The 15622-nt window shown below is 39.7% G+C and overlaps 1 protein-coding gene across 9 annotated transcripts in view; it reads right to left on the bottom strand.

Annotated features, from left to right (window-relative positions):
- MEGF11 (multiple EGF like domains 11) overlaps nucleotides 1-15622 on the bottom strand; it is a 306502-nt gene that overhangs the window by 31086 nt on the left and 259794 nt on the right. For all 9 annotated transcript variants that reach the window (XR_012630339.1, XM_074879910.1, XM_074879909.1 and 6 more), the window contains 7 exons: nucleotides 14543-14689; nucleotides 11750-11884; nucleotides 6897-7025; nucleotides 4436-4564; nucleotides 3600-3728; nucleotides 975-1103; nucleotides 589-822 (listed from right to left, as the gene is read on the bottom strand). Coding sequence is in view for 8 of the 9 variants with exons in the window: in XM_074879910.1 (XP_074736011.1) it covers nucleotides 589-822; nucleotides 975-1103; nucleotides 3600-3728; nucleotides 4436-4564; nucleotides 6897-7025; nucleotides 11750-11884; nucleotides 14543-14689 (1032 nt within the window). In the remaining variant the exon portion in view is untranslated. The remainder of the gene's footprint in view (nucleotides 1-588; nucleotides 823-974; nucleotides 1104-3599; nucleotides 3729-4435; nucleotides 4565-6896; nucleotides 7026-11749; nucleotides 11885-14542; nucleotides 14690-15622) is intronic.

The following is a 15622-nucleotide window of genomic DNA, read 5'->3' as shown; positions in this document are numbered from 1 at the left end:
TAGAAAGAAGCAAGAAATGTGATCTCAGAATGACTTTTTTTTTGGATCTTAAAGAGCCTTCCTCTTCCTCTCGCCTGCTTTCATCAGCTCCTGTGAAGAAAATTCACACCAGCTGTCTTGACAACAGGGATTGGTCTGCACACAGAAGAAAGTGACAGTGAACAGGACGCCTCAAATCACAAACTGCAACATAGACAAAAATAAAACCTTACGATTGACCCAGTCAATCCCATTCCTGAAGCAAAAAAAGTCTCCTGAAGGTTTCACAAAGGGAAAACTCTGCACTGCTATAGAACGCAGCTGATTTAAAAAAAATGGAGTTGATGTATTCCATGCAGAATATTTCTTGCCTAGGTATATCCTGTATCGTGTTAAATAAACTTTCAAACATAAAGCAGCTTAAATCATTTTTAGGTTATATTTGCTTCCCTGTCCCTGTTAAGTATTAAAAGATCATGGTATTCAGGTGAAGAACAGAAGTGTCATTATTTTTGAGGCTCAGTAACACGTTATACATCACAGAAGCTTATATTTCCCCAACATACAGGAATATGAGTCTATATTTGATTAACATAAAAAGACCCTTACCAGAAAGTGAGTAATCTGTATTAGTCATCCTCATGGCTGGAGTATAAGATACACTTGGCATGTCATGGCCCTTCTCCTTCTGTTTCCGTCGATACCACACAAACAGTGCCAGCAAGACCATAATAATTAGAAGGAGAATAATAATTCCAATGATTGCTCCCACTGAGTGCCTCTCTGATCCAAGAGCAGGGCTAATTTTAGTATAGGGGTTTAATTCTTCCATCATAAGAGCCGCTGTTAAAAGTAATTCATAACACACTGTAAATTTAATCATGCATTTCATTTCTGAAATACTACTTTTTTAAAACAAGTACCTCATCAGAGGGGGAGAGAGGGAAAGAAAAAGAGAGACAGACAGATATTTTACAGGTAGAATTTCACTGTACCTTGATCACATCGGATTCCTTTGAAGCCTGGACTGCAGTAGCAAGTACCTGTGACATGGTCACATGTAGCATTATTCATGCATTCACATAGTTGTTTGCAACCATAACCAAATGTTCCCGGTGAGCACTCTGGGAAGACAAAGAAAAAGATTGGAAAGAAGTCTACTTTTTTTGGGAATGGGTGAAACACTTGCCATGGAAAATTCAGTAGAAAAGTCTCCCTAGTTTCAGTGTCTTTAGGATAACACCCTAGTGTTAGATTATTATTATTTTAAAGCAGGAGATATATGTATCGCATGTACAATTTGGGGTATTACTTATTAAGCTGTAACTATTTGGAAAAGTCATACAAGACTTCACAAGACTGAAACAATAATACATACAGACTTTAAAAGGCTTGATATATATTACAAGTGTATAGAATTTAAGAAGGTGTGAGCTCAGAAGCCGTAGACAACATCTTGAAGAACATATCCACCAATCCCACATATTTTCTTTTCATGGGGGTAGTTACAAAGAAAAGTTTTAATGTTCCTTTATATGAACATAATAGACTTCTACCAAACAAATCCCGCGTGCTTTCATACTTATCCCTACTAGTGCTAGAAGATGTAGGTGGAATTACAGAATTGAGCATCTGAATGGTTTGATTTGCTCTGCTTCTGTATTAGGATTCCTAATACAGAGGAATTTCTATCTTGCCTTTGTGTTTCTATTAAAGACAAAACGATTGAATGTCCAGCTAAGAAATTTATTCACACAATTACCATGATGGGCTATTACAATACATCTGTAGGCAGCTTACTATACTTCTTGAGGCACCATTCAACAATAAATTGAAAGAAACAACTTCTGTCACATCCTACTTATTTCTATGGAGAAGATGCATTGTTGAATGCATGCACATTTGCTATGACTCTTTAGAATATATATAGTTTGTTTTAAGATCTGACTTCTTGTGTGTCACTGCAAATGTTTTGCATAGTATGACAATACCTTCCCAATGTCAGTCTCTAAGTAACTTCTAGTAGTCAGAATTTAATACTAAGTCATAAACAGTAGCCAGCATCTGTGTAATGATTTGCAGTGTGTATTATAGTTGTATCTCTTTCTTTCATCTGCAGGTCCCCAAACAGGGAAAAATAAAATTATTACAATTAATGCTCATTCTGCTATTAACCTGTAGCCTGATTAAAATGAATAAGGCCTAAATTTTTGGACTGTACCACAGAAATGATGTCTGCATTTAGGCATTTCATCTGCAATGAGATGTGACTGCCCATTCAACAGGATTTTGAGAAGGAAGGAGTCTTAATGAAGAAATACTTTTATACTAAACAGTAGAAAAACAAATAAATAAATACATTTGTAATTTGGATAGAAAAGAAAGCTTCAGGCTTCGTACAGAGGTCAAATTCTAAGCATAGCTTCTTGTATAAAATCTGCTATGATGCAGTTCTGCTATGCAACTTTTTAGTTTCCTATTTCATTTATGGTTGCAGTAAGGGTGTACACAAATCCACAGTAAGTTGGCCACTTACAGAGTTACAGCCGTGCCATATGTACTCCCCACATTAGCATGCAAATTTGGTCCTGAGATACATGCCTTGCTGAATGCAAGTATGTGCAAAAAGCAAAGATGTCAATTAATTTAGTTATATGTACAAATACTTTCATAAAGATCCATGTAGTCAGATACAGTTAAGAAGCTTTCACTTGCAAATCTAGCAGGAATGTAACTGTATTACCTTACTGCCAAAAAAAGGAACAAAACCCTGTGGAATTAATGTCTTGCTAAGGTGAGATGGATTTCACCCTGCATTTAGAATCCAAGTAAGTGTGTGAGAATTTTCTTTTGATTTACTCTACTGGACAAACAAGTAATTATTCAACTACAGCACATACAGTTCCCACTACCCTAATTCTTTATTCTTAAAAGAACCCATTTGGCACAGTGTGCTAAATATGCCAGCAAGACATTGACAACGATTACAGTAAGATATGCCAGGACCCTTGCAAGGTAATTGAAGTTCACTGTTAAACACTTAGTCACTACTCAAGTTAAACACAGATCCTTCCAAAAATGGCAAGCAACCTTTTTTCCTTAATCTGTTTTCATTGTAAAGATGAATCATATTTAGTCCACATCTATAACATAACAACTTCTGCAAGAAAGCCCCAATATTCCTTGGAAGGCAGAGTGCAGGAAGGACTTCTTGCTTTTAACCCTTCTGTTTTCCTTCGTGCCCAGGGAAACCTGAGGTTGCTGCTTGCAACAGCATTAGCAAGGCATGATGCAGCCTGTGTTTTTCTGTTAATTAGGTACAAGTTGTTCGGGCAGGCTATATCCAGTCAGCCCTGAGCACAGTGACTTGCTTTTTATCTCATCTAACTTCAGGCTGGGAATGGAAATGCCTAGTTTGCAGAGGATTCACTATATTTCTTTATGTTTAAACAGACTGTCCAGATTCCAGAGACGTCTTCTTCTCCCTGTGGGTTATATAAGGTGCCTGGGGTTACTGTCTTGCTGACATCAACACCTTATTTAAGAGCCTGTTTGTGCAAAGAATTCTGAAATACACCCCCGCTGGAGAAATAGAAAAATGAAGTCATGTTGCTACTTACTTTGCTCACATTGTTTGCCTGTAAATCCAGTCCTGCACGTGCACTGGCCTGTGATGTGGTCACAGTCCGCTCCATTCTGACACTGACAAACATTGGCACAGTTTTTTCCATAAAAAGCAGCTGGGCAACCTTTCAGGAATCAGAATAAGGAAAGACTAAGAAATAGGCTGAAGCACAAACTCAGATGTGTTATCAGCACAAAATATGTAGGTCTATAAATCTATGGATTTTCAGCCTCTGTATATTTAATAACATTCATTTGATCATCTAAATGCAGAGATACTACGACAGCCAATTTTCTTGAGGTAGCATTTCTCATATCAGAATTGCCTCTTAAGTGTTTCAGAAGAACGAAAACTTGACCCATCTATACAAACTACATTTTCAAGAAGTAAAAAAAGATGGCTAAACAGAAATTCTCTAAACGGCCAGAGATCAATCCATTACTTGCAAGTGAAAGAGCCTTCTTAAAATGCTCACTAGAATTTGATCTCTTTTGTACAGTGCTGATAATGTAGTACTAGTAGGATGAGAAATCTCAAACATTTTCCTAAATCAGACCACATATACTGGAGCTTTAACAAGCAGGGACATAGACTGTGCAAATTCTGACAATGAATCAATAAACTAAATGATCGATCCATCCTTTATCAAATGCCAAAGGCATAAAAAACCTTGAAAAGCTTCAGGACTCTTTTCTTCAGGGTGGTGTGAAGTTATCACAAGTAAGAAGCAGGTGGTTTAACAGGGAAGACTGCAATACTTGGAAGAGACACGAGGTAGCAGCACATACTTTGACAGATTCCCTGGCACAACAGTGTCTCTGAAAGGCTTACGCTGAGTGCAGTAGAGCCCCGTCCAACCTTGAGTACATCTACATTCTCCATCGTAAGGGCTGCACATTGCTCCGTTGTGGCAGTTGCATGAATGAAAGCAATCAGGGCCCCAAAAACCAGTGGGACAAGCTATGAAAATAAAAGAGATTTGTCAGCTGACAAAAAAAGCAATGATACTGCGTTAGGGCTGCGGAGGAGCAACAATAAAGGGAAAACCTGTGAGACACCAGCAAAGGCACAACTTCGCATTGCAGAGCTTGGCATCGCTGCAGCAACTCCCTGACAATGACCGGTTCTTCCAAGCCAACGACTGCTCTGCAAACCTGGGTGCCAGCCTGCAACCTCCTCCACGCTGCCAAGCCCTGGCCCAAGGGCTTTCTTCCCCGTGTAGGTCAGGTGGCAGGATCAGGTCTTTGCTGTATATGTGCACTGAGAACCACTGAAACGGCGATGCTCGACACTACATTACTCTAAGTGCTCTAGCCACTCTCCCTGCCTTACTGGCATTATCTGTGAAGACAATTTAGACAGGGTTTTAAGATATGGAGGTAATTTAATTTTCTTTTTGATATTCTGGAATTCTTGCATAATAAAGCACAGCTATTCATGGTTTACTTTTTTATGCAATCAACTACTAAAATTACCACACTCATTTGAAGCATAGAGTGCTACTCAAATTACGTAAAAATGTAAAGAAAACTTCTTACAGTATGAGTTCCCATCCACAAAATCAGATTTCTTTTGTTGATGGGGCTAATATTAAATTAAAATCTCCAGGTCTATTATATATTTCAACAGGTACAATATTAATACATTTTCAGAAGTTATTTTAAGCCTCCCTCCAAAAATGAATGCAGTAAGTTACAGTTATTAGTGCCAGACTAAAAGATCCAAAATGATGATAACCCTTCAATATAACAACTATATTTTTGCTTTAAAAAGCATTTTCCATTGCTTCCTATTAAAGGCACGAATTAATAAGGCATGGTTCCCAGGAAACCTGAAAGTACAGAAATCGTGCCTATTTCCATGTATGCCATTGGCTCCAATTCTGATGATAAATGCAAGTTTCTGGCATATGACAGACATCTCTAAAGCCAGAATAAATAGCAAAAAAACCCTGCCATGACGTAAATCAAACAAAAGGTCACTGAACTCACACAATGTAAAGCTGAACGGGATTTGGCCTAAAGTATTTGTGCTATAAGCAACCAGAAATACTTTTACAATGCCTTTGTAAGCCAGAGCTGCAGGGTCTGATGGCATCTCCAGAACTGGCTCTGGAGTTGGAGCTAAAATTATCTCCTTTGTAGCTCAGTCTCTCGGTCATTCCAGGTTAACTGGTGCGGAGGGAGGTCTGACCAAAATAGCTCAGTACCGGACTCAGGTATGTGAGGCCAGGTGCCGACAGGAGCCTGGTGTGAGGCCAGGTTCACGTTGGGAGATTTACACTTTCTTTACAAGAGGTAACTGAGAAAACAGTCAGGTTCCCACTTTGTTCATCCAAAATACAAAGTAGCTATCGCCAGGTCCTTCTGCCTGCTAAACTGGAAACTGTTGCTGCTGAACTGGCCTGCCTCTATCTGAAAGAAAAAGCATCTTTTTTCAAGGTTAACAGAAACTAACAGTCATTTCCCAATTACATGGCTAAATATAATGAGGAATCTGTGGAGCCTTCTGTCTATTTTTTTTTTTTTTTTTTTTTACTATTTCTGAGTGACAGCAATATTCTGCCTGTGGAAGACACACAATAAAAGCAAAATTACAGCCGTCTGTTTTTATCCGATTCCTACTTTATCACTTGAAGTTTAATATATTTTACTCTGGAATGCTGTCTAATATGCTAGTTGTATCCTGAATATGAAGTAACATTTCTGAATGATAGGATATTGCTTCCCTCTGTGATCTATCTTCAATTAAGGGATGCTCTCAGGAAATGACACTTTGGGATCAGCAAATGCCAATCTTCTACCTGGGCAATTTTCAAGAAGAAATCCTTCATCCCTCCAAGCCCACATTGACTTTTACAATTAAATTACATTTAATAGAAATATTTCAGCTGCCTAATTTCTCAGTTCTGGGGGCTTGCTACATGAAAACTTTTACTGGTTAATAATTTCTAATGCAATAGCTGAAAGAAAATTATTTCAAAAAATAAATAAAAGGGAATCCAGCTAGAAATTAAAAGGGAGCATGGAGCTTTCTTTTTTGATAAGAGTTTGTGACCTCCCTTTCCTGTAATAGAAGCTAGTAACGGCTTCCGCAAATTCCAAATGCAGAAACTAATTCAAGCCAAAGCTAACTTAGAATAATTAAAAGAAACAAGCTATAAAGAGAGTAAGGCACTGGCTGCTGTGATACTTCAGGGACTTCCCCAGAATCTGTCTTTAACTTTCGGAAAACACTAAACAGGAAAATATGTTATTTTAAAGCAGAGGTGGAAGAATAACACTTTGCTTACTCTGAGAGCAGTCTGTCCCTATCCAGCCTGGAAAACACTGACACGATCCATCAATAGGATTGCACGTCCCATTCTCGGTGCACTGACAGACCTCGGCACAGTTCTTCCCGTATTTTCCACTGGGACAGACTGTGAAAATATAAGGCAGTTTACTGAAGGGTCTTCATAATGAATATAAGGAAGTCACAGGACTTAACATTTAGCAATTAGAGATAAAAGTAATTACAACATTTTTCTTTGCTGAAGCCAAATGGGCAAAATTCTTCTGGAAAGAAGGAAAAGGCAGAAAGTATTCAAGTTCAGTTTCTTTGCTTACATCCCAGGCATAAAAACAACAGGAAAAAAGTTGTCTCAAAATCCATTTTTCTGCTGGAAAATGAATCTAATATAGTTAGAAGATTACAATTATTGAAGGGCATTATGAAAGGATGAAAAGAGGAGAGACAGAATAGAGAAAGGACTTATTGGGAGAGGAAGAGAACATTAAAGTTGAGGAGAGTTCAAAGAGTGGTGGCAAATGCATGTAAGTGGCTGGAAGAGATGGATCTGGGGACTTGGCCAAGGGGGTCCCTTGGTGCAAACACTGAAATAGGGTTCTGCGCTGGCTCAGAGGATTACAACCTCAGCAATAAGAACAACAAAAGTAGGAAATGAACATTTTACGCTAAATACCAGCCTAGTGATGAAGTCTCAAGAAGATGAAGAGCAAAAGGGACTCTTACTTTCAGATCTGTCACTAGAACCTAACACCCTTGTATTGTACAACTGATAGTGACAGTGATAATGGACCAAAAGCCACAAACCTTACCACCTGGCTGCCCTGACGTACTAGCCATGGGTATTGTACTGGGCGACCAGTGCCCATGAAATGGCTGATGGCAGAGATACTTGCAAGAAGAGGCTGAAAGAGCTGTAGTTCTTTCCCCTGCTATCCCACTAGCACCACAAAATGCATCATGCACCATGTGGTGCTGCAATATTGGGTACGCTGGGGTATCCTTCTGGATCAAACAGCAGTGCAAGAGGAAGGTGCCTTTGCTCTTAAGTACACTAGGCTTTGCTGAAGGTCATCTGGCATGCAGGCTCCCAGAATCTCACAGATTCAAATCATGCAAGTGGAGAGTAAACCAGGAGCAAGACTGCCACTTCCGTAAGTATTTTTACCATGTAAGTCTGGCAGAAGACTGCTCCCACAAAATAAAGCACATACCCATTTGCTGAAATATCCTGTTTGTCTTTTGGCATGTATCCACCTATTCCTTTCCAGTAGCCCTTGCTGTAGTAAGTGTACAATTAGGTCGCTGTGCTGGTTTGGCTGGGACAGAGTTAATTTTCTTCACAGTAGCTAGTATGCAGCTATGGTTTGGATTTGTGATGGGAACAGTGTTGATGCCACAGGGATGTTTTTGTTACTGCTGAGCAGTGTTACACAGAGCCAAGGCTTTCTCTGCGTCTCACCCCACCCCACCAGTGAGTGGCTGGGGGTGCACAAGGAGTTCGGGGGGGACACGGCCAGGACAGCTGACCCCAACTGACCCCAGGGATATCCCAGACCATATGGTGTCATGCTCAGCAGATAGAGCTGGGGGAAGAAGGAGGAAGGGGGCGGATGTTCAGAGCGATGACGTTTGTCTTCCCCAGTCGATGTTCCGTGTCGTGGAGCCCTGCTGTCCTGAAGATGGCCGAGCACCTGCCTGTTGATGGGGAGTGGTGAATGAGTTCCTTGTTTTGGTTTGTTTGCATACGCAGCTTTTGCTTTACTTATTAAACTGTCTTTATCTCAACCCACGAGTTTTCTCACTTTTACCCTTCCAATTCTCTCCCCCATCCCACCGGGGGGAAGTGAGCGAGCAGCTTAGTTGCCAGCTAGGGTTAAATCGTGACAGTTGCGAATGTGGTTTCCAAGGATTATATATATGTTTGACTGAGAGCTGTTAAACAGGTGTGCTGCATCCTAACAAATTCACTGTTTATTCCTGTTTGTCTACCTAGCTTACTCCTGAAGTTGGAAGCAAAGAAACTCTAAATTTTTTTCAGAGTCATCTTGTAACAGCTTAAACACAGTGACATAAAACTAATAGACACGTAGATCTTCAACCTCCCACTAAATTATTGGAAATCTTTAACGTTAAAGTTGATGGAAAGCTCTGCTCAGTAATGAATGAAATGTTTAATTTCTGTGCTCTTATTGGCTGTGTTCCCTGACAAAAACAGATGTATTTTCAAAACAAGATAAAACATACGGTCCATCTTCGCAAAGAATGTAACAAATGGAACTGGACTTGTATCCTGGTAAATAATAGTGATGTCAAAAAAGTGATTAAGGCACTTCCCTGAATTATGCAACTGTTTTACCACTTCAGCCACTCTCGCTTTCTCATATGTAGTCTCTGCAGGTGACCTCAATCTATCCTGACTATGAATCAGCCACAGATTGAAATCCTGAGCTGCAATTCATTTGCTTTTATACAATATGTCATCCTCCACTCTTACTATAGCAGAAGCCTAAGAATGTGCATACTATTGTTTTCTGCATGCATTTCTATACACTGTGGACTTATCTGTAGGAGTGGATAAAGTTGGTTTTGGCTTTCAAATTATGTGCTAAACAGAATAGTTCTCTAACTGAAAAGAGATAAAACTAAACACAGTATACAGACACAATAAAAAGAACAATACGATGACACAAAGAGAGAGAAGGAAAGAAAAGCTCTCATATCACAGAAAGAGGAAAAACTAAAATGATCTGTCAGCCTAGGTTCTCATACCTGTTACACCATTATTCAGTTCCAATGCTCTGTATAGAGCATTTCAATGCAGTATTTTTATTGCATCTTTAAGATGGAGATAGATAACATCACTTAAATGAAAGCTGGATTTTTTATATGTGCGAAAAATAGTTCTCAAAAGACTTATTAAAATATGAGTTGATTTGCACTGCAACATGGAATACTAATGAATCAGGGAAAGATTTGTGATCCAAACACTGCTGCTGACAAAGGCAACAGGTCATACTTTATAAATGAAATGCTTCAGTTCCACATAGTAAGAGCTAGCAGAGGGGTTCCTACTGTGTGAGCACCTCTCATCTCAGTGAAATAGTATGATGCCCTCCAGAATGTCAACACAGAAGGATTATAAAACCAACCCTGCCAAAATGGTTGTTCTCATTAATTTAAGTAAACCTGGTTGTGGATTGACACAGAGACTCTCTTGCAAAGATGTGAGATCCAAATACAAGCACTTTTTCAAATGTCTCCATTTTTAAACAAAGCTGTAAAGAACAGACTAATACTGCTTTCTTCAGGAGCAATCTGATTGCACAATGCAGATAGTGATGTTAATTAGCTATAAAAACTCTGAAGTGGGACTCCAAAAGGCCCTGTGGGATGTCAGGTGTGTTCTAGCAGCAATAACAAGTTATTATCAATCCATCTTGCTACATGATTGTGAAAGATATTGATAAAACAGCTCTTAGTTGCTTGCTGCTCAGAATCCTTAGCACAACCATGTCAACCTGTGCAATTTTGGAGGTTACGCAGCTCCTTGCATGCACATGCTGCTGATGGAAGAATGTTCCCGCTGCCAGAACAGAGACGGCACAAGGAGATGAAAATTCAAAAGCGAAATCTTCGTTTCACGTTTTTCTAATGCAAAACATTAATTAGCATTTTTCTTTCTACAAAATAAAGTTACATGCTAACTCATTATGACAAACTGCAACACAAATTGATTTTAATTAGGACATGAATATTTTAAAATTAATTTGCTGGATAGATCAACATTTCAAAGTAAAACCAGAAGTGCTGAACATCTGAGCAAAAATAAAATAGTTTTCTTAAGAGGATAATTAGCCCTGCTTACGCTTTGAAATCTGGCTAACTTTTCACATAAAATGGACAAATTCACTGAAATATGCTCATTTTAATAAATTAATTGGTATAATGTTTAGTTGACTATACAGCACAGGAAAAAGGAAACATGGTTATACTTAATCTATGTTTAATGATTTTGCGTAAGGGCTGTCTGCAATTTCTAACTTACTGAAAAACAGGTCATTAAAAAGCGTCAGTTCAATTTTTACAGGGGTGGTGACTTCACAAGGGCAGTACCCATTGTGAATAATCTCTTTTAAATCTGTATGTAGAAGATACCCACAGTAGTATGCAGTAACTGAGACTCTGCAGGATACTGTAATGATTCTGCAAGCATTTTTAGCCTAAAACTGTAAATGAAACCTGTGGTTAAAAGTGGACTAACTTTCAAAGGTACAGAAAGGTGATGGATGTTAGGGGGAGTTGAAGCTACTCTTCACCTGTGAAAATTAACTCACCTTGCCTCATTGCAAATTTTTCTGTTTCTTCCACTTGTGTTTGGTGTGCATGATTTTAGCTATTCCCAGTCAGGTCCCAGACAGTGTAAATAAGGTTCCATGCATTAACTGGGTGTTTGGGCTTGTGTACCTGAGCTGGCCTTTACCTTAACTGCTATCTACCTTCCTGCTGAAAAAGAGTGCATGAAGGTGCCTTCGACATTTAGGATTTGATAGGCTTAGCAGAAAGGAAAATGAAACCATTGGCTGGCTGATATATTTACAGCAGGTGTCTCATTCCATATTCATTTCAATACAGAGCAGCAGACCTGTTTTATTTATGAAAGCAGGAGCACATCATATTTACAAAAGGGTGACTAAGTACCTATTTGCATTTTCCCTCTGAAGTAAAGAATTGCTTGTGATCTAAACTGCTGAAACAAGGAAAAAAGGCAGGAACCTTGTGATAGGTCTCAATGCAAAGTCACAGACACAGAAGCTTAGGAAAGGAGGTGGTATTTGGAAGTCTTGGGCTCAGTACCTTGGTTGCAGAGAGCGCCAGAGAATCCAGGCAAGCAATCGCAGTGTCCCGACACGTGGTGACAAGGCCCGCTGCTGTGCACACACTGAGGGCATGGCTGGCTGCAGTGGTGTCCGTAAAAGCCAGGGGGACAAACTGAGGACCAAACAAAATAAGCTGTCAAAGGTTTTCAGGAGATTTCTCATTGCTGAGAGCTTGAGAATTCTTTGTCTTAATCCCAACCCCAAATTTCTTAATTTATAAAACCACAATTATGTGAACAGCTGAAATTATGAAGCCTGTTGGATTATTCCATGTCTAATAAAGTGCGAGCTCTGAGTAAAACTGCTCCTGTGGTTCGAACATTCACGCCATCCTATCTCACGTAGTCCTTGGCTATACAATAATACAGCAGAGCTTTCTCAGCAGCCTCTCTCTTTCAAGACATAACTGGAGTCTCTCTCTAGCCTGCTCCAGCTAAACTCTTACAAAACATGGGAGTTTAAGATGTTCAAGACCTCATAGCCTACTGGCAGATATGGTTAATAACACATATTCCAAAGGTTTTAAGATAGGTAAGAAGAGAAACACTCACACACATGTATGAACAACAGAAACTCAGAATGCCATTTCCTTTGGAACTTAAGCTAAGAAATCAGAGAAGGTGTATTAGGGAACTCTCAACATTTTACATCTAAACAACTATGTCAAAAGCTGATTTCTAGACATATTAGGTGCAATACTTGTGTTCAATTGAGACAGTCAGTTTATACATGCCATTGCAGGAGCAGCATCCATCAGTGATGAACAGGATCTAAAAATGGCAGTTATGGTAACAGCATACAAAATCACCTAATTTGCATCTGTAATCACACCAGATAGCTGAGTAAACTTGTCATGAACCGTGTGCTTAATTTGCTTAAAACCTGGATTGAAATTATTATAGAATTTGTACATAAGGTATAGTGCCAAGATTATGGTTCAGTATCTCTTACAAACACTCATTGTCATTTCTAAGCACATGTAGAATGAAATACCACCCACTGTCCAAACATTCACTGCAATAGATAAGCACAAAGAAATGTTAAATTGCAGTAAGTAACTGTAAAAATTACTTTATATGTTTTTATTGTTACTCCTGTGATTCTGTGTTATATAGTTCTGGCTTACTGGTTACTATATCATGTCTGTTCTATTTTTTCATCGAATGAGAATTTTTCTCTTGGTCCGTATGTTCACAGAGGGTGTCAGGTTCTCACACTACTGCTGGAACTTAGCTGACAGGTTTGTTGATGATGCACTAGTTATAAAAGAGCCTGGATCATTCCGGGAGACATTTCTGCAGGCCTAAGAGCAGTAAACTATCCCAGTGTCTCGTAATCCTGATTACACAGACAGAAGAAGATGGCTAAGTGTCATCTTCAGTACTGCTCTTTGCAGGCTAAATTCTGTTTCTCAATGAATTTCCAAGAGAAAAATGGGAATTTTTCTGAGAGTAAACTTAGCAAGCTAAAGCTACCTTCACCTACAGAGGGGTCCTCTACACAAGGTAGTCTTGAGCCTGAATCCCGCAGAAGAGGTGGAAGCGAGCTGAATTCCCTGGCTGTATATTCACAGAGAGGCCTTTGAGCAACACGAGGCAATAGCAGAAGCATCCACAGGACCCCTCTGTTTTCACCCCAGTGGGGAGGAAAATTTCTCCCCATTAAGTCCTTAGCAAACGTCCTCAGGGAGCAGCCTGATTACTGGAGTTGCAAACTGGGGACATGGTCTGCCTCTTGTAGCCTACATGCCATCAGCTGATAAAATGAAGCTGTTTTTTTTTTCATCTCAGAAAGGTCAGAAACTATTAACTTCTGGAAGTTTTGCACTCTTAGGGTTTCAAATCTGTAAAACAATTTCTTCCCCAATTCCCTGAAGCTCTGAGCACCGCGTTTTAGCCTTGGAGAGAGGTTTTACAGCTATATAGATATGCTGAAGCACCTGGAAATTGGGGTTTATAATGGAAATGCTTATAGGCCATTAACTACCGCAGTGCTAGAGGTCATCGTTATAATGGCTTTAAATAAAAATTGTCAGCTACAAATTATTTTTAGAGATGAGTGTGTTCTAGTGTCAAGTATAACTGGTGAAATCAAAGGGGATATATGAACTGGGCATGCAGAATGTCTTACAGGAAGAACAAGAGCTGTTGAAGGAAAGAAAAACAAATCCGTGTCTTGTTTACACAGTAAGATGGTTGCGTGTAGTTTGCATCAGTGAGTAAGGGTCCCTAAGGGGCAAATGCAGCTTCCCAGATAAAGTAAATGTGAGGATTTTTATCTGCTCGGCACATTTTAATATGTAGCAGCAGAACATCAGACAGGAGCTATTTCAAGCTGCTGTGTTTCTTCTTCTGGCATATGAGAAAACACTGTCTTGTTATTTTGATAGCCAGTGCTCATCCACTTGTCATTATGAGATGGGTCGTAGCTGACTCTGTTTAGTAGATAACCTATAGCTCACCATGACTTAACTGTAAATCTGGTTTTGCCCAGATCCTGCCACGTTTGGTATGTAAAGGTGTTGCTCTTTCTCTCAGGTCACCTGTGACCTCCAGGTGCTGTGGAAGGCCAGAAGAAGAAACACAAGGCATGACTCAATGCAGTAGAGTCTTGACTTCTTGATCAAGAAGCATTTTTTAGGCTAGCCTTTGCCCTTAGGAAGTCATGAGCTAGAGCAGCTCAGAAACCTGTGGCTCTGTCTGTCTGGTGTCATAAATGGGCATTTCTACCTGCTTTGCTTCTGCCACCACATCTATGGAAAATCTCTTACTTCTCTGGCACAAGGGTCCTCTGTATCCTGGTGCACAGTCACAGGTGCCATCCTCTGGGGAGCAGGATCCCCCATTCTCACAGTTACAGGAGATGGAGCAGTTTGGTCCCCAGCGGCCCTGGGTGCATATATTGTCACAGTGGATTCCTAAAGATGCAAAGGCACACGTTAGGTTTCACACAGCTTACTCTGCTTGTTGATCAAAGAAATGTTTGGCTGGACTGATACCTCACAGTACATCACAAAGCAAACAAGAGAGCCTGGAAAGGAAATAGCTATGCTTTTATCTGCTTAATAAAGTGAAAATTAGGAAAATGCCAAAGAGGTGAATTCTGTAGGTGTTACTGGGCTCCTGTTCAGTCCTTAGCACCATTAAAGAAACTCTGCATGTCATCTGAGAGATGAAGGTCAGGAATTGCTTTGAAGTCACAAAATATCTCAAATAACTGGTCTGGAAAGATGCAGTTGATTGAAGCCTGATTACTTAACTGTGGTGAACTGAAAGACCAAAAAAAAGAAAAATCAGGGTTCTGCAAAAACCTGTCCAGTATTTGGATTCTTGAACATATGTAAATTCGTTCTATGCTGTGTGTTGTTCACTTCCTGGCTTAAAGTGCTGTGCTCTGGGTTATTATGCACATACCCCACATCCACCCAGAGCTCTCCGAGTTCGGTATTAATGAACCGAGTTCTGATCTAGCAAGAAGCCATATGCAGGCACAGGCTGATCTTTTGCATGTTAAATGGAGACTGAGACCTGCCAATCCAGATCCCAGTGATTTTCAGGGTTGTCGTTTGATATTTATTATTATTAAAAGCAAAGCTTGGAAACACAGAAAGAAGCACACAGCCAGAAAGCTTAATGTGAGGCTTCTGGCATTGTTTCAACTGGTTTTGTTTTAAATGGTGACTTTTAAAAACAACCTTGTGCCATGGCTTGCCACATATAAATGTAATTTAAGGATTTGATCCTGCACACCATTACTTGTCCGAGAGGCTCTTACTCTGCTTGGCTAAGACAGTACCAATACCTGCAATTAGCAGAGCTACTTGCATGATCAAGGGCTCCTTGGGTTGAAA

The sequence above is a fragment of the Strix uralensis genome, chromosome 11, assembly GCF_047716275.1.
Source record: "Strix uralensis isolate ZFMK-TIS-50842 chromosome 11, bStrUra1, whole genome shotgun sequence".
NCBI classification, from domain to species: Eukaryota; Metazoa; Chordata; class Aves; order Strigiformes; family Strigidae; genus Strix; species Strix uralensis.
Note: the sequence above shows the minus strand (reverse complement) of the source record. Positions and strands in the feature narration are given on the sequence as shown.